The sequence below is a fragment of the Pezoporus flaviventris genome, unplaced genomic scaffold (genome assembly GCF_033815535.1).
Source record: "Pezoporus flaviventris isolate CSIRO_AGI_PZ_B2104156 unplaced genomic scaffold, CSIRO_AGI_Pfla_v1 ptg000001l, whole genome shotgun sequence".
NCBI classification, from domain to species: Eukaryota; Metazoa; Chordata; class Aves; order Psittaciformes; family Psittacidae; genus Pezoporus; species Pezoporus flaviventris.
In genome coordinates, this window is record NW_026892549.1 from 17,861,229 (window position 1) to 17,887,131 (window position 25,903).

Here is a 25,903-nt window from a genome sequence, read left to right on the forward strand (position 1 = left end):
CCCTTTGAGGCCAGTTCTCGCAGGACCCCTCGCCAGCCGCCCCGGAACTCTCCCGCGGCACCGCCACGCCACAGCCCAGCGCACGCGCAGCACCCTCCCCAGCCCTCTGTCCCACCCCCGGCTACTCAGCGTAGCGGAGCCCGAGCTGGTGTCCCTGCCCTGGGCTGCACCACGGCTCGAGGGCCGGAGGGGGAGGAAGCATTGCCGCGTTAGCAGACTCCTCGCTGCCTCCGCCATTGCCCGCACAGGAGCAGCCGCGGCGGGGATGTTGCTTTATCTCACTGCGCCCACAGCGCTTGTCCAAACCTTTTCCAGCTTCGGTGGCCTAGATCCACGTAACATCTGCAGCCATTTTATCTGCTGAGATGCATTACACTGCTGTATGACACATGCCTCTTCGCAGGTGCCAGTACGTTGATGAAGGCGGCAGGCCGAGGAGGAAGGAATGGGGGGTACAGCAGGAAGGCAGCTGGTGAGGATGGCCTCGGTGCAGTTGAGCTCCGGGGTACTGCTGCATCTTCAGAGCTGAACAACTTTGCACAGTGCCACTCACTGGAGGGCCACAGGCTTCCAAGCAGAAGCGATGGCTGGTTTTACCAAGGCTGCAGGACTCCATTCACAACTGGTGGAACGGAAGGCCACCCATGCTTCCCACGGTTGCCACCAGTGCACCTGCACAGCCTTCTGTTCCAGAGTGCAAGGCCAGGGCTGGCCTCCCGCTTGCTGCTCCAACCAGTGAATGAAGATTGAGAATGCGAATGAACACGCGGAGTTACCTGCTATTAACGGCTTAATTAAAGGGGTTTCACATAGAGCTTCCCCAGCCCCAGCATACATGATGAAGTTTACATCACTGCCATTTTCACATCCTGATACGTCTTTAGCAACTCATGCAAAATAAATGATTTATCATGATACCTACATTTCTTGAGGGAAATGAAGTAACTTCCTTGGAGTCACTCTTTGCCCAAAAAACATTCCCTTCAAGTAAATGCTCTACCTTCCGTGTTGGAATCTGTACAATCTTGCATTCTGTTTTATAGGTGTTACATGACTGCTTGCTGTTTGATCCACTGGCTGATGAGTGCCCATTAATTACTCTGAATCCTAGGTGATGGCTAGTACTCGGTCTATTTCATATGTGCTGCATTGATTTAGAAATCTGTAAGATTAAACATTACTAAATAAAAACAATTACTTTAAAAGAATTGTGTATCAATTGTTAAGAGACTTACTGAAGGGGACGGTAGACTTTTGATCATGAGTACCACAGGCATAAACTCTGTGGATTGTGAATACCACACATATGCACTGAAAGACTGTTCAATAATATTTTACAGCTGAGAAACCTGAAATTAGTTGCTAAGTAAGACACTGGGAATAAGTAACATGCCCAGGAATCTAGCTTCTATCACATCTAGTAATGGTGGCTAGTTTGGACAATACAAGCAAGAGAAATTTGTGTCATGAAAGATAAAACAATTTTTCTAAATGTACATACCAGCTGTAAACATTTCTGGTTAACACTGAAAGTCTGAATTCAGGGTAGTTCAAGAAGAGTTACATAATCAAATAACATAATTGTGGTGTTCCTGATTTCAATTTTTAGCCCTCAGTTTGCAGGCAAATTTTGGGAACTAAAACATTCAGGAATGATACAGATTTGATAAACAAAGTCTTGAGGCCACCCATTCAGCATACAAAATGACTGTTCCTCCGGTCTCTGTGCCCATTCACAGTTATCAGAACACCTCTGCCCTTCTAATTGTCATAGGGAAACTACCAAAATCATGTGAAAAGATTAAAGAAAAATCTTCAGACTTCTTTTAAAAGATACTTTGTCCAAGACACCTCAACTTCCGATTTTCTGCTGCTTTTATATCATCTTTTTTTTCAAAGAGATGCCAATAGAAAAAAAGAGAACCTATACTCACAAACCAGAACACTCTTCATTAAGCACCATTAAGGGTACTAAAATAATGAGTTTGGAAGCTCATTAATGAATTCCCTACACTAAGACCTGCACATTTCATTCATTCAGAAAGAGAGCACACTGGAAAACTTTTCCTCTAAGAAAACAGACAGAAACATCATCAGGAGAGAAAGTCAGCAAAGAAGAAGAGTTAAGCAAGCTTTTCTAGTGGTTAAGTGGTTAAATCCCTGCTCTTTTCGTTGGAGATTGCTGATGGCATGTGTATGATTCAAGCTTGCCATTCAAATATAGTAATCGCTGTAAATTTAGTTTTACTGAAATAGTAATGCAGACAATTGGCTCTTAGTGAACAAAGCAATACATGGGTAATGTCAAGTTAAGAGGGGTGATGCTTCTCTCACTGCCGCAGCTACAGTAGCTGTGATCACCTAAACTCTCCCAGATGTTTGACTGAGTTAGGATACAAGCTGAAAAAATGCAGCTATGTATGTAGTGTAGCTGGTAACATTCCGACTTTTGTGAGAACTAGTGCTAGCTCTAGTATGGCAGATAAAGCATTAACCAGTACAGAATCTGAGGGAGCAAAAAAAAAAAAAAAAAAATCAATTGTTTTGCATCAAAGAAATAGTTCTCCCAATAATCTAAGCATACTTTTAACACTCTTACAAGCCTACCATCATCATATGCTCAAAACACTGATTAATCTTCACACCTCTGGAACATGTAGGCAAACCTTTTTATTGAAGTCTTCAGAAAAAGGAAAGGCGTGAAGCAGTCAGTGGTGGAGCTCATGTTAGAATGCAAGATGCCCGAGAGCCAAATGAGAATTGTTTTACTCTAGGTAGCACAAATTATTCAGCAGGACTTTAGAAAATAAAACTATTACTGAACCAGATATTCTGGGGAGGGCAACGGAAACAAGTATTTTACTAGAAACCAAACACTGACTGTTCTTTCTCAGCAGAGACAAGAAGCATAACAGTAAGAGCATATATAAAAAAAGATTTAAAAACTCTAGTTTAAAAGCAAAAAACACCTCCACAGCCAGAACTCCGAAACATTACTTGGGGAGGGTGCTATAGGCATTGGGGTTCCACAGCATTCATTTGTAATTCTTCTATTTTCTTCAGTCACAGCAAGAATTACGACTTACACCCTTCTGCAGACCAAAAAAAAAATAGGGCAAAACCTTTACATGGTCAGTGTTTTTAAGAAACATTACATGTGGCATGCGTTTACATTATCACCTGCACTCAGACTGTAACAGTGAACAGGACTGGTAGAAACTGGTCAAATACTAGGCAGCCCAAGTACACCTGAAGGCCCCAGTTAGCGTTATTTACGTTCATTCTAACAGGCAGTTGAACTGCACTCTAACTGCTTGGCATCGCTGCTTTTAGAATTACCATTAAAGGGCCAGGAGAATTAGAAGTATCATAATAAGAATTGAATGTTAAATGCAAGACTTCCAAGATATTATTTAAAAAATTCCTGCATATACAGGATCTGAAGTATTAAAATCGCCAAGAAAATCTGGTTTGCAAAACAGTCTTTTATTGTATCCGTGCCACACATACTAGTGAAAAATAACACTCCTAAAAAAGGAAAAGAAAAAGAATGCTACCTTTCCACAACATTTCTTTAAATAAAACTTCAAGTACTCTTACATTAGTACAAAAAAAAAAAATAAAATCTGATCTATCTGCCCAACAGGCCACCACAACACACAGTAGATAAAACACAGTGGTTACAAATGTCTTTTTTGTTATTTCTGTGGCAAGGCAAATGGAGGGAAATGTTTCTATGAAAAAATACTGTGTGCGTAGGAAATTGTCACAATTTTATTCCACATGGATACAAATGATTATACTTGAATTTGAGGCCGTGGTGGCTTGAAATCATATAACAAAATAGAAAAATGGAAAACTAATATCCCCTACACCCTGTTTTAAAGGCAGGCACTACCAAGATTAAGGAGACTCCACAGTGTTGGTAGAGGATAATTACTGTACAACCCATATAGCCATAATTACCTTAAGACTAAAATAAAATGCTACCGTCCTCCTAAGGCATAAACAATAATGTCTGCAAACAATATGTACACATCATACATATTTAAAACAAGACTTAATATAAACAATAATGAACAGTATATACATGTCTCAATTCTTCTTCACTGTCTTGAAATACAATTTAACTACACAAGTGATGCAGCAACATATATATAAATGTACTTGTAACTCTACAGTAAAGTTTAATTTTTAGTGCTTTTACAGCACATCAGTGTAAACAGTTTCACTTGGCTTTGTTTTATATTTTAAAACATTCCTTGTTGTATTTTCAAGATTTAAAGCAATTTTCTAGTTCTTCCTTTTCACAGAAAACGAAGATTCTGAATGCTGTATAATCATAAATAATTCATAAAATTAAATACATTCACTAAAAAATAAACTACAAAGTAAAAAAATGAAAAATAGATATTTATTGAAAGGGAAAAGAACCATTTCCCCTAGTAGAGCTCTGGTGGTTGAATATTCAGTGCGTTTTGATATATTTTAAATTGCTATTGCACTATAACACCCCTTTCTTTGAAATTCTTTGGGTGTGCTTCCCTGTTCTACCTAAATTAGTTTGTTAAAACACACAAACCAATAACCAAGGGGCCATGGTTGCTGTAGGAGTGAAGCCTTTAGAACTAGTATCACAATTGTGATATTTTAAAGGAAAAAAACAGTCATTAGTTATGCATGTGCCTTGCACTTTCATGTAAATACAGTTCACATTGCTGGTCTCATCAGTCCTCATTTAATGACAAAAAAGCAATAGGGAAAAAAAGGAAGAAAAAGTTCTGGTAACTTCAGCTCACTTTGAAAATCTCTGTCCATTTTTTTTCAAAATACTTCCTCATGTTGTGGCCAGCCCTGCCTATGTCAGAATCATCTTCATTAAAGGTTTCACAGTTGTCAAAAACAAGCCTGACGTCTAGCGAAAATGCTTCAAGATTAGGGTACCTGAAAGAAGAAAAAGGTGAATGATTTCTGGAACACTGAGAATCAAAAGGAAAAAACACTGTAACTGCATGAGAATGAACTACCTTAACATCAGTGAATTTAAAGCCAGCCACAGAATATTCAATGAATGCTTTACATGTTAAAGTTTTTAAATTATAATTTAAACAGGAAATATCCTACAGAACTTGCTTTGTGTGGAGCTGACAGACACTGAAGTGCGTCAGTCTTAACAATCAAGGACAGAATTTTCTGTGGTGGCAAGCTGTTGTTAGAGCACAGGGATGTAACCAGGAGGAAAAGGGAAGAGAGGCATATAGTGTCTTTTTCAAAAAGTTGTGCAGTCTAATTGTAGGACTATAAAATGATTAACCACCATTAGTGGAATATTACCTGGCCTCTCACAACCAGTTAACTCCACAGCTACATTATTTACAGGGACTCCATCAGATTAAAGCCCACACAGTTGGTTCTTGCTTATATGTAATAACACTGAGATGTCTCCATGAGACAGGATGAGGAAAAGAAGTTTTTCCTGCTGATTGATTTTGTGCGTTTAACCTGTCAACTTTATTGTTCTGCAACCAGTTCCACAGGTTCTCCCTCCTCACATGCTATTTCACTTAGATACGAAGTTTTATTTTGACTGTAAAAATAATCATAGAGGTGCCAGAGCAGGCAGGTAAAAACAGTTTAACTTATTTAAAAAAAAAAAAAAAGTATTTCAATGTTTAAATATTCTTTTAAATGTAAAGTAAAATGTACAACAGGTTTACTTACTGTCCACTACTTAGTTTGTCTCTAATGGTGGAAAAGTCCATAGGCTTTTTAATAACTTTCTTATAACCAGGAACCAGTTTCAAGTTCACAGGAAGTAAGAAAGGCCAGGCATCTTCATGAGTTTCCAATTCCGAGAGAATCATGCTGAATAAAATAAGGTTTTAAATCAGTATCTGAAGTTATTCACATATTTACAGAGGTTTTTCACTGTTCCATAAATTCATGAACCTATCCACTTTATAAAAGGAAAGCACTTTATTCTGTGCCCTGTGTAAGGCTGAGAGCAGACAGACAACTGAGTATCTAAAATAGCATTAATTTCTCACCAGGCAACCTATGTAAGATGAAATTCTCAACATTCTAAAAGAAAAATTTGGCCCTGCAACTTGAATACTTTGAACCTCAATGTAAATCATTTGCAAACCTGTAAAACCGGGTTTACTGGGTTTCCAGTAAAATACTGGGATAAAACAATTTTCAGTGAAAAATACTGGCTTCCCAAAACTATGATAAGGCTAAAATGTGCCACTTTTGAGTGACCAGCAATACTACAAAGGAAGATGCATTCCCATTGCTGTGTCTTCCTCTGAAAGCAATGCCTTTTGGATATGGCATATAATCATCATTTGAACGCTGTCAGTGCTACCAAGTTTCACAGACAACATTCTAACATTTGGTACATTGCCTCTTGGGCTTCATTACCAAATACAGCAATTATTCCCATCATGCACACATTAATCCCTTATATATACACACAAATTATCGCAATCTGTATGGATACATGACAAAGAATAAGTTCCTATTCCCAGAACACAGACAAAAAAAATCAGGTAGTACTTATTTCAACAACACTTATCCAAGTTTAGAATTTTTACTTTACCTGCATATAGCCAGATCCTTAGAGTCATCTCTTTTAGCTTTCTTAATAGCAGTGAAATTTTCTTGCTTTAATTGGCTTACAGAAACATTTTCATCCATTTTTCTTTTTTTAGGTTCTGTTTTTCCTCTTTTTAAGGAGGCGCTTGTAGTTGCTGTGTCTTCATCCTCTGTATCTCCTGCTAATTTCCTGCTTCTCTTTTGTTCATTACTTTTTTTCCCTTTGATTTGAAGTTTTTTTATTTTAAGAGTTTGACCACTTGCCTGCAATAGAGAGAACTGAAATAAGCAATAACCAAGAAATTACAGAAATCTGTTATGACTGATAGCAATGAAGATCAGAGACAAACAGAAGCACCAAACCAGCTGGCAGAGACTATTCACTTTTTGCTCTTCTCTAAAGGCAAGTAATGGTGCTTTAGGCACCTGACCTTCAGACTGGTAAAAAAGGATCTCCTAACAAACTAGGCTGGTGTAGTTTTAGACAAATGTTTGTCTATTCTTAAAAGACTGATATAACTGCAGCTGTATTATTTGCAAGATACAGAAAACTGGAAAAGAGTTTTTTGAAAGTCTTGGATAGAATCAACTGATATAGAAAGTTTGATATTGAAGATATAGATAGCTTGGCTACAAGACAACTACAAACACAACCTGAGTATGACAACAGAAGAAACGGGGAAAAGGAACATTATTTAATAAAGTACCACATATAGGCAGTAAAATGAAACTAAAGGATACATTTTAAATGAAATTACGATTATGGGTACTGACAGCATCATAACACAGCACAGTGAAGTAATCCTTCTAATTATTAGAATAGGAACTCTGCAGCATGTCAAGTCAAGCACATGATGGCACTGAAAAGACTCACTGACAATCAAAGAATGCAAATATAGAAACAAATTTCATGAAGAAAGAACAGCAGCGTCAAAAGCACTAAACTCTGCCTGTGCTACTAAGACTACATTAGATAGCTTGAACAATTTTTAAACTGTAACATTTTATATTCTCCTATCAAAATAGTCTTTAGTTTTAAAGTTGTCTAAACCTGCATTTTTACATTGTATTTTTCCAGGTTAAGAATATGCAGATTTCACTACCTACTGTAAACCACTGCAACACAATTCCTTTATTTCACAATGTCGTCAGTAACTTTTTTAAGCATTTGGCACTGATTGTAATTAGCACCCAAGCTGAATTAAACTATTAATCTCTATTTAACGGCAGCCCAACATAAAACACACACAATTATTTTCATGGAAAAAAGCACTGGTAGACCTGTAACTACCATCTATACAAAGGTTATTTCACCTTTATGGTTAGTATTACCTTTGCTATGCAGGCAGGACAGAACCAGTCACCATCTGGTATGGTAGTTATCTTGGGTCTGTGGCAATAGGTGTGACAGCCTTTATCACAACCATCACAAAGGAGCAGCAGTTCCTCATTATCTCCCTTTCGACAAATTTGGCAGTACTATATAATAAATTAAAAATAGCTTTAATTCAGTTTTTCACTCTCAAAATTATTTTCATTTTAGCAGTCTGCTAATGATCACATTTGTAAAAGAATACATGTAAGGAACTAATCTAAAGACTACATTTGGGAACACATCTGAATATTGTATATGCAATATACAAGTTGCTATTTCATAAAAATAAGTTGTATTTCATGACAGCATTTTAAAATAATAATCAGTAATGATCTTATCCAAAGGCCACCATGAACAAACTCCAAAAGGCAAAGTAAATGGTCCTAGCACTTCCCAGAATTCACACTAATTTAAAAATACCTAACGACTTACTGATTTTCTTATATACATTGTGCTATTTTGATACGCTTCTATATCTGGATTTCTTTTTCAGGAACTTAAAGACCTCCATGTGTTTTCACCAAATATTTACATTTAATGTGTAATTAAATGCACAGAACATTTCATTCAAACTGAGCAACACACTGTACATTTTTTCTGGATAACAAAATACTACCTTGAAACATTCAAATGCCTTTTCAGTTGCTCCTACTAAATTCATAAACTTTTTGCTCTAAAGATAGAACTTTAAACTTAGAGCTACATAAATTAAATGTACAGCCTTACACTACAGTTTTTATTTAAAACATCCTTTAATTGTCCAGACATAATTAGAAACTGTATAGGATTGGCAGAAATAAAAAATTAGGGAAAAGACCACTAATGGAAGAATCGCTTTAGCCACCCTGTATGTAGCACTGGCCATTCTTAACCATGTCAGAATCACTACTGCTGTAGTAAAATTTTTGTTTTCAGAAATTTGAGATTCAGAGGTCCATGAAAATTTTGATACATGCATTTTGCATTCCTTCTATGTATATACAGTTAACACAGATCTACACGTGAAGCATACTAGGAAACGCGTATTTCAGCCTATTTGCACCCAGTTTGTATGTTCAGTTGCAAGAAGTGCACATGCAAAGAAACCACACATTTGGAACATCTCAACTTTCTGAAAAAGTAAGTCCTTAACTGGGGTATGCGATGTTGAAACTCCATAAAGTTTATGTCACAGATGAGATCAGAAATATTCTATCAGATAGAGCCAGATATGACTTTTTTACCTAAATATTAACAATAAAGAGTAATTACCATCTTAAATAAAGTAACCAGTTACAGGGCTTTTTATCTTAAAAAGTCCAAGATGCTGAATTTGCTAAGCAAGAGACAATTTTTTCCATTAGGCTTACATTTTTCTATGCAAAATATGGTTAAACTGTATTAAGTTTTACAAACAGTAATAAGAAATGCATTAACAACTATGGTATCTTAATGCCTTAAGAGGGAAAACAGGAGACAGCAAAATAGTTTAGTTACAGTATTATTTTTTAAATTAAAAACACTTACAACTTTCATAATAGATTTTTCCCATGCTATTGATTTCTGTAGCTGCTGAATGCACAGAGCTACCTGCGCAGCACTGCGCGCTTCTGATAATGCCCTTCTCCATACTCTTAGCCCTGGAGCAATATCCTCTTCAGTTCTGCATTGAAATACACAGTAATTAAGTAGGTCACATCCGTGTTTGCTTATGTTTAAATGTGGAACAATCATTGTCACATTGAAAGCCAAGCAATGACAAAACATACACAGCCAATAAGTATAAGGTTTAAGCAACTAAATTTCATGTAGTGCACAGACTGTGGCTACGTGCCTCAAAGCTTAGTCACAACCAGTTAAATGTAAGATAACTTTGCGAGATTATCAACAAACGTAACAAAAAATATCTTTACAAAGCACCATGCAGAATAACAAGATCCGTATGGATCACAGACATACAAGAAAGTACATAGATAACAGGCAATGAGAAAATAGGCTCCAATTAGCAAAGAAGCACAATAATTTTTCAAGTTAATCTCAATAACCTACCCGTCACCATCACCACTAATGGATGGTGCAGGAGCAGGGACAGTAACTGTGCCCACATTATCCAGTTTGATCTGAATGGTGGTACTTAAGGGGCTCTTCAGATACCTTCGCTCTATGTTCCGCTCCAAGTCAGCAAGCCTGGTTACAGCTATATCTAGAGGGTTGTCACTCTTCCGCTCTAGAGAGCTTGTACTGCTTTCTCCGCCTCCAGCACAATCTCCATCGTGCTTCTTGTGCAATCTAGTAATTGACTTATGTTCACGATATACCAAGTCGTCTCTCTCTGATGCAGGTTCAGGACACAGCCAACCCTATGTTAATAGAAAGGTTTGTGCATTTATTGGTTGCTGTTAACTTAGTGTGTAAACAGAGGAACTGGTTTATGGAATCAAACTAAGTAACTGAAGCGCTGTTTCCAGTAGATCTTGGTTACTTGTAATCCATCTGTAGAGACAGTTTCCAAAATATCCAGAGAACTAAAATAATTAATCAAAAAATACAAGCATTACCAGACTTTCTGAAGGAACCTTTCTGCAACAGTCTGAATTTTTGTGTCCTTTTGAAGTATCCTGTTCTATTGGTCGAAACATCAGAATAGGTCTATCTGTCCAACAGGCTCAAGAAACAGTATCAACTGGTCACAGAAATAACACCCACCCCTGGAACTCACTAGATCCCAGATACTACTACATCTGTACTATGCATAAATACATGCAATTTGATATCCTTACACCACCAAAAAATTCCAAATCATAATGACAGCCAATGAATTCCTAACTTATTCACACTCACAACCATCCCATGTTCTCCATGACTTTACAGTACTCAAGCAAAGTATTACGATGTACTTGAAGGCTTTTCTGAAAACATTAACAGCAACAATCATGCAAGACAGGCAGAAATGTGGCAAAACTATCACTAAGCACTATAATTAAGCAGTCTACATGCAATAAAATCTTGGCATTCACAGGTTAACAAAATGTGCAGGGAACTGCACACTGTACAAGAACTCTCCAGAACTGCCATTCTGAGCATCTTCAGCTGAAGATTTAAGCGCAGTAAAAATGTTTCAAACACAAACATCCGTGATACTGCTGCGGTGTATTTGGTTTATTTGCAGACAAGTAGAGATAGAATAAGAAGACACTTACCAAGAGCAAAAGGACTGCTACTATCTACTTTAAATTCTTACCACTTAAAGAGACATTTTACTAAAAGTTGGTTTTACCTTAACTTGTAAACTAGCTGATGCAACTCTCCTCTCTAGATCTTCCACCTGCTGAAGAATAGCAAGATCCGTCTCCATTGCTTGTTCTTCTACTGACCAGTTTTCCACAACATCTCGAGTTACCTGGTTATCTTCATTTTCATTGATATCAATAATTGCAACTGTATTTGAGAATCACATTATTTTTATTAGCATTATAACTTCTCAGAGTAAATTCAAACTGATTTTCCTGTCACTCCAGTCAAATGCTGAAGAACTGTTGTAAAAGTGTACTACTCTTAATATACCAAATAGGGATAACAAATTCTGCAAGTTTTCAAACTCGAAATTTAAAGGCAAGAAGGGGAAAGAGCTTAAAGAAGTTAATGACGCTTCTGCCACTAACGCGATTTATATTGAACAGGATTTCTCCATTTCTATAACCTTCCGGAACAAGGCTGGTAAAAAAGCAGCTACAGACAATGAGACCTCTATCTTTCTTCTCCAGCCACTACTCTATATGTCTCTAAGAGCTCTATGCCAGCCGTCTTATGCCCCAACATGTGTAACATAAATATCAGTTACATACCATCCTTATTTTTGATGCAGGCCAGAGTGATATAATCCATGTGTTTCTGTATTTGCTTTTGTAAGGCCTTTTCTCTTATTCCCCTGAGATGCAGCACTTTAAGCAAAGATTTTAGGTCCTCTGGATCAGTAATCCTCCACCACCCATACTGCATTTCTAAATCAAGAGAAGCATATACATTGGAGGCATTTCTTATGTGATCACACACAATCAGATTAGAGAAATTACCCAGCCAAATTCAACAGGCAAATTATTTAAAAAAAATAAACTGAATTGTAACATTGTAGTGGTACTGTAGAGATTACATGTAATTCCATCTCACTGTTGTGTACTTACCTTCTGGTATAGGTTTTGGGTTAGGATAATCTACTGCCTTGGCTACTTCAGTTGTCATAGAAGGGGCAGAAGCTATTTTTTCAGTCTGTAGTGCTGGTGATTCACTTTTACTTGCAGGAACACTAGATGCCAAGAATGAGTTACCATTCACTTCTGATAATCCCAACCCTGATCCAAGAGCAGGTAAAGGAGATGGAAATGGAACATTTGAACTAAGAACTCCTGTAGGCCATCCACAAAACTGAAGTCCCATCATAGGTAGTCCAGTCTTCACCTGCTATATAGAATATGTTGTTAACACAATCACAACTACTGTTATTATTACCAAGAAAGCTGAATTGTGATTAGGATGCTTTATGTTTAACGATAATCAAAACATAAAGGGAGCCATTACATAGTACTTTGATTAGTTTAATAAAAACTAATGTAACGCTAATGTATAATACTTTTTATGGTCCTGTTAATGATTAAAAAATAACAGCTTTTAAAGGGAGGGTATGATGTGTCACATTTCTGAAAACTAGTCTGCTTTTGATTTAATACCAGTTGCCAACCTCCTAAAAGCAAAATTAGATTACTGAACCACAAATACAAAATATCATACATTGGCTCACCTAATTTTACCTATCGTAATCTTTTTTTAATCAAAAAACATACAGTATTGTAAAACTTCTGTAACATGGAATTAGGTATTAGAAGAAAAAAAGAAATTTAAATAAAATTGTAACACTTCTGTGAAGTGATTTGTCTAAACAGAAATTCTGCCCAAATAAGCATAGCAAATTCAGACTGTTCAAAAATGTATTTATTTCCTTACCTGCAGTGATGACAATGCAAAAGGACTTAATCCCATTGGACTCTGCGCAGAAGTTGAGCCCAGAAGAGGTGATGGAACAGGCGAAGGTGACTTTGATGGTGGATGTGATTGAGGAGTAACTGAAGTTGTAGTAGCTGGTGTATCTACATGGGTAACTGACATATCATCACAGGGTGTTCTTGGTAAAAGGCTGAACCACTGTCTGCTCTTTTCAGTAAGAGTCTTTAACAACTGATCATTTGGAATTAGTGGAGAACCATAAAACTTTCCTGTCCCACTTGCATGAGGACTGAAAAGATTATTAGCATCAGACTTCTCAATGGTGCTTTGTGATACAGTAGGCTGAAGACTGCAGAGAGAGTTCTTTGAGCTACCTGGATAAGATAATGTGCAGCCATTTGCTGCACTGCCATTAGGTTTAGGGGACATAATGTCAGATTCAGGTGGCATTTTTGCTACCTCTAACAGTTTGCTTAGTTTCGAAAAAGACCCAGGCTTCTGTAAAAACAAATTAGTGTTGTCCTTCTCTTTCAGATCTTCCTTTTGCTCACAGTGAGTTGTATTCAAACAGTGTAATTTTTCTTCTGCCTCAAATTCTTCTTCCTTGATATGCAGGCTTTCCTCCTTTTTTAACTTCTCTTTTTCCTTCGCAATTTCTTCTAGGCCTAAAAATATAAAAGAAACACAGATGAAATATAACAGACCAACTAATTTAGACCATTTTTATTACAATCATTAAAGAATTACTTCATTTTTGGCTCAACACATGCTAGATCAATTATTTCCTTTCTTTTTGGTCACGTCCCTTAACCTGCTGGCCATGCTGCTGGTGATGCAGCCCAGGACATGGTTGGCTTTCTGGCTGCAAGCACACACATTGCCAGGTCATGGTGAGCTTCTCATTGACAAAAACCCCAAGTCCTTCTCCTCTGGGCTGCTCTCAATCCATTCTCTGCCCAGCCTGTATTTGTGCTTGGGATCGCCCTGACCCAAGTGTTGGACCTTGCACTTGGCCTTGTTGAACGTCCATGAGGTTCACACTAGCCCACCTCTCAAGCCTGTCAAAGTCCCTCTGAACAGCCTGGGCCAGCTTCCATTAAAACTTCAGAATGTGCCCACAACTGTGGCATATGTCAAGATAGAAACAATTTGAGTATCAGTGCAAGAACCAAAATGACTACAAGATGAGGGAAGGAGAAGTATTTTTTTAAATGGACAGATCATCCAACATTTCATATCTCACAATTCCAATGTTTAGATAAAGAATTTAGGAGTGGATAAAGTGTAGAAAGGCAAACTAAGAGCTGAGGGGAAGAGGGAGTTAGTTGAGAACTTAAAAGAGTATGTCCATTTTGTTATTCAGGGAAATTAAACTTTCATTAAAACAATACATTAAAAAATATGGGTTTGCACAAGTTTTTGGCTAAAACTTCTGTGTGTTCTTTCTTTCGTTTTTACTGTCTTAAGACAGAGTTGTATTTCAAAGATTCTTCTGTGTGTACAATTTCTGAAGCATTTGGGAATTCATCGGCTTGAAATAAGTAAAAAGTGAACAAAAGGAATGCAAGCAGCACAGCATATAACAATTTACCTTCTGTATCCAGCTATTCATGTGCAGAACAGTTCATAACATACAGCACAAAATAATGCAGAACAAAAGACAAATTCATTTTTATGTTGCCCATTTTTGAAAGTTAACTTGAAAATCAAGATTAGATCTAGGCAAAGTTCTATGGCTTACTTTGGAGGGGCCAAAATAGGGCTCAGATTTCATTCCATTCTGTTACAGTTATTTTAATTAAATAGCTCTCTAGAATTCTCATGAGATTACGTTATTCTGATGTGTATCAGATTTTATTTATTTTGTTATCCTGGTGAAATTCTAAGAGTAATGGAGCTTTGCTTCATTGGTACCAGAATTAGAAAGGATTTTTCTGTGACCAAATGCATGATTATGTTTAAAAATGTTAATACCTACTAAAAGGTCAGATTAATACATATTTTATACATCTATCCAATTTAAAGTGTGTGAAAAAGTTCAATCACAGTTAGTATACAACTGTCACAACCACAAAATTACATATTAATTTTAGAAAAAAAAAAACAAAAAAACAAAAAACAACAGACCTTCAGTATTTGCTGGATTGGAAGAAAGATCACTTGGTAAAATAAAAAGATTAAACCATACTGTTCATCAGAAAACACAGTACTCCAATGAGTGAAAATAATTTTCGTATTTTTTTCTAGACACATATCAAATCTTTAAGCACACAATAGCTTGTATATTTGCACAAAATACCACAACTGAAGATGAAAAGTTTTGGGGGTTTTTGCATTCTATGGCCATCCTAATTTTCATATGCATAGTTCACCACCATAAGGAAATGTAAATAGTTCAGAAAGAGCCAAAAAAGATTGCATGTTGATAAAAATTAAAAAGCATAACATATAGAACTGTAACAGCTGAAAACTTCCAAAATATTAATCTTCAATTTGAAAGATATTAGCTGATGTTTCATAATCAGAAAGAGCAGAAAGCACCACATGAATAGACACACCTACTGACATCAGCCTGTTTAGCCTCTGAAGTTGAAGCCTGAAGACCTTGCTACACAAAATTACAGCCTACACAGATGCACAGGATACCCTGCCAAAGTATGCCCTGGTGTGATAGTATGCCTCTATGTTTCTTACCTTCACCGCTTTCCATGCCTTCTACAAAAATACCACCACACTGGGGCAGAATCCAGTATCGGCGCCTGTAACGATCTTGACCAAACATCATTGAACGCAAACAGTGCGAAGCTTCAAATAACTTCTTTCTGTACTGGCTCTGTTGCTGTTTTGAAAAAGGTAAAGTATTATAATTCAATGGGGGGAGAAGGGAAATCGGTATAACAGAAAACATGTCCTGGCTGCCAGACTGAACAGAAGTTCAAGAGTCACATGATGAAGCTCTCTTAGGAAATATTTTCTCTCTGTGTTATGTGAAATTCTACTCTAATTGCTGCCTTGATTTTACTTACAGAGCTCCCTTAAAAAACAAACCAAACATCAGTTCAATCACTTCCTGGTTCAGCTTATCAGTCTTCCTTTAAAAATGTATTTTGCAATGTTGGCTATCTTATTAACACAGAGCACTGAAGACAGCTGACACTGCAGCTTCTGATGGGAAACTAGTGAAATATTTCAACTGGTTCATCAAAGAGTGAGAACAATAATGTCTGAAAATAAATTCTGTATTCAAACACAAACAGTTCTCTGAAGGGGGCCAACAAGAATTTCAGTTTGTTTACTCAATTCTTGCTCTGCTAAATTCACACTGCTGGAAGTCAGATCTAAGTCTGAATTGTTAATTTATTGCAATTTGCAATGTGAAAGAAACCAGGAAACAAAGTCTTAAATGACAAATTTTCTAATAAGAAGAGTAAAAGCATGGGCCGTGAGTACCCCATCTACTACATTCTCTTTCATTTACATTGCTTCCTATTGCACTGTTTCTTCCTTCAAAATCTGAAGCAAAGATAGCTCCCTGTGTCGGCTTGGAACATGGTTGCAGTAGTTAGCCAACTGCAGGAGGGAATGAGAACTGCAATCATTTGTATAACAAAAGTCATTGCTTCTAGTACACAAAATTTACCATCACTTTCTAAGATCAACTAATAAAAGTACATCAATTAGGTCTGGATAAAAATTATATTACTTTTTATTCTGAGTTGTGCAAATACATTATCAAGACCTTTCTAATTGTCTTTTGAATCGTAACAACTTTGTGCCACTAAATTCACAATTCAGTAGCATTATTCATATTTTCATGAAACAAAAGCTGACCCTTATTAAATTGGAGCATAGAAAATTACTGATAACATTCTAACTCACACCACCCAGTGATCAAAGCCATAGTGTAAAGACAAACGACCCCTCACCTTTGCCAGTTTTTCAATCTGCTTCTCTAGTTCTTCAACACTTGCTGTCTGGTCCCCATCATCCTGTAAGCACCAAAAATATCATCATGCCAAATTTATTTCAGGATAAAATCACACTGCCATGTCTTATTAATATTACAGTTAAAAGAGATGTAACAGAAAATGAGAGGTAAATTCTAAGGGTAAAAAACTTCAAATTTTGTACTTCTTCAATATATCTGACTAGGAACAACATAACTGGAAAAAGATATATACTGAATCTTTCCAAACCATCCCAGATGCATACAAAGGAGAAAGCTTGTGGCCAAATGTTCACTTGAAAACATTCTTTTTCTGGAAGAAATAATTCAGTTTCTGCATGAACACTTAGGACTATCAAATCTAATCTTCAGTTTCTAGGAAGCTTTTTTGGATATTCAAATTAATTTGTACATGGTTTTCATGCATGAAATAACAGAATCTGTTAAAACCTTATTAGTCTTTGCTCATTTTATTCCAATGTCTACAAGAAACTGTAGAGCCATTTTAAATTACAAGTCTCCTATAGAAGTTCCAGTATTAATCTTGCTAATCTCTGAAGAGAAATGCACCCGTGATTAAGTCTATAATGTCCTCCTTCTTGACACAGTTTAAAAATTACAGTCATTTCCATAAAGAGAGTTTTAATTTAGTTCCAGAAAGTCTTTGGGGGTAACAGTAAGCTTCCAAAAGAATACAACCAAAATCCTAGGAGCTACCAGTTGCTTGCACCAGAAGATACTGGTGGTGTATTTTTTGGCTTCTAAGAGTGTATCAGAGTGAAGTCTTCTGAAATAACATAAACGTACAGCATAAATGCAATGAACTTCTGTCTCCACTGGAGTTCCAGGACTTTTGTCTACAAAATGCCCAGTGCACCAAAACAGGAGACTGTACTAAATGGAACCAAAATGTTACTTAATTTTGAAATATGAATTTTTAAGAGCTTTGTGTTATGCCTCTAAAGTATTCTCTTAAATTCATACACATTACAGTATGTAAAATAAATCCAGAAAGACAGCACGAAGGGCTGTTCCTACCCTAGAAATCAGTTGTGCCTAATGAAGAGTGTTCATGAAGACTGGAGTTCACATACTATATTGTATAGATGCACTGCTCAAGCAGCCGCATCCACCACACCCATAAAACCTTACTCTGAACTTCAGTAACCCTGCATAAATGGATTATTTTCTAAAAAAATAATCCAAAACTCAGTGCACTAAAATCTAGTGCTCAGTATTGCTTTACTCCTTTATCAGGTTTCAAGAATTCTAGAGTTCTACATTAGAGTGCATCTTACAGGCCTGTAATACTTCTATATTAAAAGAAACAAAATAAATACATTTTTGACTATTGTAGATAGAATTCAACTTAACAAGCTAAAAAAGTTTCAGGGATCCTTCCTGTATCTTATCCGATATTGACTAGTAAAATTTATCATCTTGTGATCAAATGCAGTTGGGCAGTGACTAAGCTATAAAAGTCATGGAAAAAAACCGACACAGGAAGGTCAAAGGTAAGCTTCATAATAGATAACTTTACACTTCTTTCATACTTTGTTAACTAGTCTAATAATAACAGACCTTTATTCTCCTAAGAGAAAGCAACAGTTACGCTTATCTCTTAACAAAAGTGTAGCTCTCTGAACATGCTACAATCCTTCAGAACTTCAACAAAATTAAGACAAGTAAGCAGGAAAAAACAAACCACCATGACAAAAACACCACGACCCATACTACAATAGCTCCCCCAAAAAGGGGGGGGAAAAATATCTGGAATATAAACTTACTCCACAAACCAAAAAATACTGGAGATAAGTTATTCTTCCTTTTTAATTCTGAGATTTTTTGGGAAGCAGTGCCATACTGCAGAGAAGCAGAAGGAAGCTAAGTTTTAATTTACTAGGTGAAGTTTCACTATATTAAAAATCCCCCACCTCATCCTCACAAACTTCTGCCTTCTTTCCTTTTTTATCTTCTTTGTCCTCTTCATCCTCATCATCCTCATCTGCCTGATCATCACTGTCGTCATCATCATCATCATCATAATCACTGTCCCCTCCCTTTCGTCTGCGTTTGCGGCCTGCTGCTGGTGTTTCCAAAGAGTGCTGCTCCTCTCCTATGTCTCCACCTCCTGTAGCATCTCTTTTGCCAGTTTTTTTTGCATGAATGATTCTAAGCCTTGAAACACATGACAAGGGGTGAAATTATGGAGTATGTCTCTAGCATAAACATACCTTTCTTCCTACATGACTGAAAGTAAATCATACATTTTAGATTCAAATTAGCTCTTTTGTTCTAATATGACATCATATTTTCTCGGTATTTATTGCCATTAGTCAGTAAGAAAAATTCACATAATGAAACCCCTTAAACCTTTTTACGCAGTTCTGAGTAGAATTTCTGTTTCTCCCAGGTGAATTTTACTGCACAACTGTTTAGAAGAAATGAAACAGAAGAGGGAGTTTGGATAGTCAGAAAGACGATTAGAAGGAAGAACCATTTCAACTTCTCTATCTTTGGTTTAATGCATTTAAGAATACGATCATAAAATATCTGTGCCTGGGGAGGGGAAAGGGAGAAAGGCAAGAATCCTCAACTGGAAAAATGAAATTGTTTACATTTGCACAGCAACAGCAAGGTTGGTTTAAACTACTTATTTTTTTTTTCCTTTTCATAGTCTTACGCATTTTTAATTTAGTATTATTTATTATTTGACTTTAGTCTCTTGGCTGACCTCTTCTTCTACGACATACTTTCTTTTCTGAGACATCTGAGCTACCTGAACTACCAGGAGATTACTCAAACTCTCATTTTTCCTTTTATAAAAGAAAAGGGAAACTTACATACCAGTAATTATGGTTGTAGTAGACCTTCTTCTTCTATAAAACCCCTATAAGACAAGATTCCACACAGCAAAAATTACAGTTCCACCTATCGGGGAGCTAGCAGGCAAACATGCTGAACCACAGGAGGTGTAAGTAAATAGCCAGCCCTAGCCAGTCACTTGTAATGCAGACCAAAAATGCAACTGTCTCAGAAGAGATTCATAAACGTGTAGAAAAGACAAAGATTTTTGGAAGAGATGACTGGAAGAAGGCAGGATGGGAAAAGTAGAACGGTAACGACAAACACAATTACCAGTACGTAATTTTTCCTTGTCTTACTTCTATCTCTTCCCATCCTACAAAACAATATTCCATACAGCAAGTGGCTACAAGTATGGCAAGTGCTGTAGAAGTATTGGCTTCTGGACATACAGACAAACGTATCAGCCTTCTAAATACCAACATACAAAGCCAGTACTCAACAGCACAGACTTAAATGAAGCTGTCACTGCTGCATTGGTAGCAGCACTTTTTAAAAAGACTGGTAGCAAGAAATCATCAAGGGGACTTCGTTTGCTTGACACAGTTGCCCTGGGGCTTTTTTTTGTGTGTGGTTTGTTATTTTGGGGTTGGGTTTTTTTTTTGTGGCTTGGGTATTTTTTTGGTTGGTTGGTTGCTTGTTTTATATGCAGTGGCTAATCCACTGGAGAATTTAGAAAGATTTACGTTATCTAATATAAACAAATTTTTAGCTATTTTAGCAGCCAATTTTTTGTTGCTGTTGTTTTTAATTAAAAAAAATAATTCTCAGGCCTTCTGGTGAATTTGAAGCAAGTAACATTTTCAGGTCTGGTGCAAAGAGCCTTAGTATGGCTGAGCATAAATACTACTTAGGCTTCCACTGAGTTAAGTTTCCTAGACAAAAATTTCCTTTTTATGAAGACAACTTCAAACCATCAAATCCACTTCATCTGGACTGGAAATTCCAGTCTATATACAGGAATTTACTCCCCAACAAAGTCACTAGTCAATGATTGGATTGTCTGCTGCAAGAAAATTTTGGAGACAAGTTACACTAAAATTATCTTGAAGACAATAATAAAGCTGGCAGGTGGAAGTGCAACAACTGGCAAACACAGCTTTCATATATCTAAAAGAAATGAAGAGGAAAAGGCTAGTTTTGCTGAAAGCAAAAATAAGAGACATAATGCTGTCAAGCACTAAAGGAAGCCTGCATGACAAATTGCAAGGATGGAGATGAATCAAAGATGCTCTCTTTTAATAGCACCATAAGAAGGTAGCAGTCTGTATCCAAATGAGTGTAGAGGCAGAAGTCAGTAAGAGAGTAACTTAAGTACTCTCCAGGTATTTCAAGGGGTAGCATACTTTTCCTGCTCCTACTTAGACATATGGCTCATTGAGAGAAGAAAACCTTCACTCAGAAAACTGGTTCATCTTTCTCACTTTCACGAATACACTAAAGTGACATCTGCAGCTACTGAGAAAATTACAAAGTCTACTGGCTTACAAGAAGAGTGGGTGGCCCATCAGATAATTAGATGTGTGGCTTAAGCCACACAAAAATTCAACTTTTGACTTCATTCTCATGCCTTCCTTATAATTTTTGCACACAAATATTAAGCAACTTTAACTTCAGCCTGCATCTCAAAAAATAAAAGCTTCCCAACTCAACATTACCACTTCCTGCCCAAACTTGGGGTGTAAATTTGTCCCCTTATCATCATCACTTACAGTTGAGATGGTCTCATTGGAAAGAAATCAACTTACAAGGAGCATGCCATAATGTTGGCATCTTAAAAAGATCACCACTGCAGTGAAAAACCTTGTTCTGCAGTATTGCAAGTCTTTTAAAGAAACCGTACCTAATCCTTCAAGCAGCTGTATTTCATTTTATCCCTTTTTATACTGATCAAAATATAAAAAAAAAAAATGCCAAGAAGAAGACATGTAATGGAAAAGGAGATGCTGAGATTATGATTACCTAGTTAAAAAAATAAATAAATAACTGAATCATCTCAGGTGAGCCTTCTGACTATAATTGTGATACAGAAAGCACAAAGAAAGAAGACTTGATTGTATGAGACAGGTGCCTTTACAAAAATGGTGATTAGTATCAAGATTCACATCTAGAAGTGATAGAGAAGGAATAAGATGCAACCTATCACAGACCATCAAGTGTAGCAGAAACAGTCCTGGCAGCTCAGAATTCAGTTTCCAACCATATATATTACACTTATCAAAGAATGTTGGTTCGGTGTCCTCAAGAGGAACAAAACCCCCCCAGAAACAACATAAATAAAAAATAAACAAACAGAAAACCCAACAGAGTTGTTTGTTTAAAAAAAAGGCATCCCTATAGGCTTTTACACAATGATTCCTTTTTCCAATCTGGGGTTTTAATGTTGCTTTTTCTCTTACAAACACAGGTCCCTGAAATCCAGTTGAGGAACTTGTAAAAAAACTCATAAAGAGTTCAAGACAGTCTGGACACAGTGGTATGAAGATTTACCACAAAGAAACACTGGCAAACTGAGAAGAAATAAACCCATTCATCTGCATCCATTGTTCTACCACTATGCGCTTCCTACACATGATGGGCTTGGTGCTGAGGGTCTTGTCAAGGTCTGCAGGTATGTGAAAAGAGCACACATCTGTTGAGCACATGGCAAGCAGTCCAGATACTCCTATGCAAAACTCTTTGAGATTTGGATTCTTAAAAACTAGACTGAGTTTTCAAATGGATGGGGATGATAACATGGGAAAGAATAAACTCTGGAAGCAACAAAAAAAAAAAAGACCAAACAGAAGATTGAGATGGACAGATTCTTTTCAGAGAAGCCCCAGAACAGTTCTGAGAGCTCATGTCAAACACCAACTGATATAATAGGAAGAAAGCATTGTTTAAAACTGATCAAAGAAGGCTCTTCCAAAAAGATTCTTAGAGTTCATCAGAAAAACTGTGGAAAATCAGAAGATTTTCAACCAAAGGTGAAAGATGATTGAATCAAGTCCAGTGAATTCAAAGCAGCAGAAGAATAATGCTGCTGAGCACTTCCACATTACTTACGCTTGAAAATAAAGACAGCACTACCACAACCTGAAATCCACACGCCTGGGGGAAACCCAAGACATGGAGAAATGACTTTTGGAAGGAAGAGTGGGGCTTGGGACTTCGGGGTATTTATGCCCACTCTTTGAAAGGGAAGAAAAGAGAGATCATGAGGAAAAGGGAGGATCCTACATCTACAAGTACTTACAGTTTGATGGAGGGAGAGAAAGACTAAGCAGTCCCTAAGGAGACAGACAGGTATGGGTTCCATTCCACTAATAGACAGTTTGCTACATTAGAACTTCAGAAACACTTTTTAAACTATACCCTTTAGAGGGGACATAGATGAAGATAGGAAAAGGTATTTGGATTCTCCTAAAAGGTAAAATACATTAACCCTGTGCAGACTGTGATCTACAGTATTAGCAGAGAATTTCTTTTTACTGGTCTAATTTTTTCCTCTACCTCCCTCTTGTCCTTCTTCTTTACTTCTTTCCTTCTTCCTTTCGAGATATATTAAAGGAAAAAAAGGGAGACATGAGATTAGAAACACAAGTACCTAAAGCAAGGACTAAGAAAGGATTTACCATTCCTAGTAAGAAGTAAAGATGACTAAGTAAAAAAAAAAAAAAAAAAAAATGAAAGTAGAGTCTGGCCATATATTTTTACCCCCTGTGATTCATCAACTTTATGCCTTCTAGCTTCCTGGTAGCTGGAGCCAGTATGCTTGCTGTATGGAATTTTGTCTTGTAGGATTGGGGAACAGTGGGTATGAAACTGACAACCCTTTAAAAATTCCAATTTTACCTTAAACAGAAATATAAAAAAATATCTCAAAGTTTGCATTCTACATATGATCTCTAGTTATAGGGAACAACGCAACACTGACAGATGGGAAATACTATGATTACATAATATAAATTAACAAAATTTGATTGGTAACTGTTGCATGAAAATCACATCATCTTAAAATGCTTTACAGAATGAACACTGGTAATTATGGTAGCTACAAATAAACTCTGATAACATCAGCAGTGATTTGAGAGCTCCTGTAATACTCCAATTAAAAAATCTTTACCTTCTATCAAGGAATACAAAATGGACTTGACTTTGTTCCACTTCTGAGGGACACTAACCCCTGAGTCCCACAGATCTTTCACAGATTGTCAAAGACTGGTGCTGCACATTCTAAATCTGCATCCACCTTAATTAAACAGTTCAGTTACCAATTCCTTGGTGAACCTGTAATTGCATCAGTTAACTTCATCCTCTGAACCAATTGCCTATATAGCAGCATACCTAAATGCAAAAAAGCAATATATCGTAATATTTAAGGAAACAAAACTTACTTCCGAAGTTTGCCTTCAACCATCCATTTATCTCTCCTTAAGTTTGACATGTAATCAATGTTTTTATCAATTTCACTGTCAAAGACAAAATAATCCATCAATGGTGAACTTACATACCTTTTTCTGACAGACATTTATGTACAGATACTTTGTCTCAAAGAACTATGTCAGAGGAATGTTTAAAATTCAAAATAAGTATTTTTAAAGCCAGGAAATTCCAGTATTAGGAATGCAATGTAGTGTGCTGCTGTACCTATGTGAGGTGATCTTTATTCACAGTATCACATAAGCTTTCCTTCCATAAGAAGCATGTCATTCAAAGAATTTGATGTTTCTTTCAATAGCTCTAATTCAATGTCAAGCCTCCACAAAGCACTATTTGCTACCAAGCAGCTAGCCCTCATCTGCAAAGTTATCACTGGTACATCTATGGTATTCTAACCAGGATCCACATGATCTACAAACTAATGTTCACTTTCCACTGACGACACTGAAGAACACAAAAAAGTGCTTCATTGCAGTGACCATCCACTTCTGAAACATCCCAGTCTCAACAACTTAACAGGTCACAGTTGCTTTTATGATTAAAATAAAGAAACAAAAGTTCTGAATAATTGTTTCTACAAATCTGACTTAACACTTCATAACATGTAATAAGACAAAGTTTCTTACTATGAGGGATTTGATTAATGCACATCAACCCTCTTGCACAGTACATGCACTGCACTTCCACTGCCAACTTCTGCTATTCTTCAACTTTGCAAAAAAATGAAGCATCTCTTTCACTTTTGATTATACAACAACCCTGATTGCTTTTGCAGCACAATATAACAAAAGCAGCAGAAATCACCAGGGAACAAAACAAAACATTTTAAATGATAAAAGACATAGGAAACTTCAGCTTTCCTTATAAGAACATCAAGAAACAGAACACAGTGTATACAGTAATTTTAAACTATAACGTTTTTATAGTTTTTACAGACCTTTTTTTGAAAAATCTTACCTTACTACACTTTTGCTGCATGCTAACTCATTGACAAGAAAAGCAAATACTGATGCTTTCTGAGCTGGAGTATGTGCCTGAAAAGCTTTTGTCTTCAAGCTCTCCGTCAGCTCAGTTTGCCCACAGTGAGCCTCCATGAATATCTGCAGAATCTCGGACACATTATCTCGATTGATACCAACATTCAGTAAGTGTTCCCCAAGAATAGTTTTAGCCTAAAAAGAATAAAGACATTTTAAGCAATCACATGTTAAGATATTATTTTCCTCTGCAGGCTCTACTATTGCTTATAAAACAGTGGGGCGGGTTTGTTTGCATTTTCACATAAGGACTGTAAATCGGAATTTTTTCTTTAAAATTATTCAAATGTAAATCTTGATTACAGTAATAAACTAAAATGTCTTCACCACTAAGTTTTTAAGAACAGAGATAATATTAAAGAAATAAGTTAAATGAAAAAAGGTGCACTGGAACCTGTTTTGTACAATCATGCTATGTAGCATTCTGGAGTAGACAAGAGCTATGTTGGCTCAAAAAAGTATGATAACAAAAAAAGAGAATCATGAATACATCAGAGTTTTGATGTAGACAGCAGACTTTGGAGAAAGAAACAGCAAGATTCACTGAGAATATAACACAAGGGTAAGAATGAAAGAGGGAAAAAATAGGGGGCGGAGGTGGCATAAAAGACGTGGCTTCAGATGTGATACTACCCTCCAAGAGGTCCAAATAAAAATGGGGATGGGTAGAGAAAATGCCCA

The 25,903-nt window shown here is 36.7% G+C and overlaps 1 protein-coding gene across 20 annotated transcripts in view; it reads right to left on the reverse strand.

The window, feature by feature from the left end:
• Nucleotides 1-3,465: 3,465 nt before the first annotated feature.
• BAZ2B (bromodomain adjacent to zinc finger domain 2B) overlaps nucleotides 3,466-25,903 on the reverse strand; it is a 127,517-nt gene continuing 105,079 nt past the window's right edge. For 12 of the 20 annotated variants that reach the window (XM_061446610.1, XM_061446619.1, XM_061446586.1 and 9 more), the window contains 15 exons: nucleotides 25,143-25,357; nucleotides 24,140-24,214; nucleotides 18,830-19,073; nucleotides 16,876-16,938; nucleotides 15,644-15,788; nucleotides 12,950-13,614; nucleotides 12,133-12,409; nucleotides 11,797-11,952; nucleotides 11,229-11,389; nucleotides 10,001-10,311; nucleotides 9,479-9,614; nucleotides 7,930-8,076; nucleotides 6,602-6,861; nucleotides 5,722-5,865; nucleotides 3,466-4,944 (listed from right to left, as the gene is read on the reverse strand). In XM_061446610.1, coding sequence (XP_061302594.1) covers nucleotides 4,791-4,944; nucleotides 5,722-5,865; nucleotides 6,602-6,861; nucleotides 7,930-8,076; nucleotides 9,479-9,614; nucleotides 10,001-10,311; nucleotides 11,229-11,389; nucleotides 11,797-11,952; nucleotides 12,133-12,409; nucleotides 12,950-13,614; nucleotides 15,644-15,788; nucleotides 16,876-16,938; nucleotides 18,830-19,073; nucleotides 24,140-24,214; nucleotides 25,143-25,357 — 3,153 coding nt within the window. In that variant the 3' untranslated portion in view covers nucleotides 3,466-4,790. Of the gene's footprint in view, nucleotides 4,945-5,721; nucleotides 5,866-6,601; nucleotides 6,862-7,929; nucleotides 8,077-9,478; nucleotides 9,615-10,000; nucleotides 10,477-11,228; nucleotides 11,390-11,796; nucleotides 11,953-12,132; nucleotides 12,410-12,949; nucleotides 13,615-15,643; nucleotides 15,789-16,875; nucleotides 16,939-18,829; nucleotides 19,074-24,139; nucleotides 24,215-25,142; nucleotides 25,358-25,903 lie in introns of those variants that run through there. The other 8 variants (XM_061446690.1, XM_061446682.1, XM_061446671.1 and 5 more) reach the window with 4 other exon arrangements.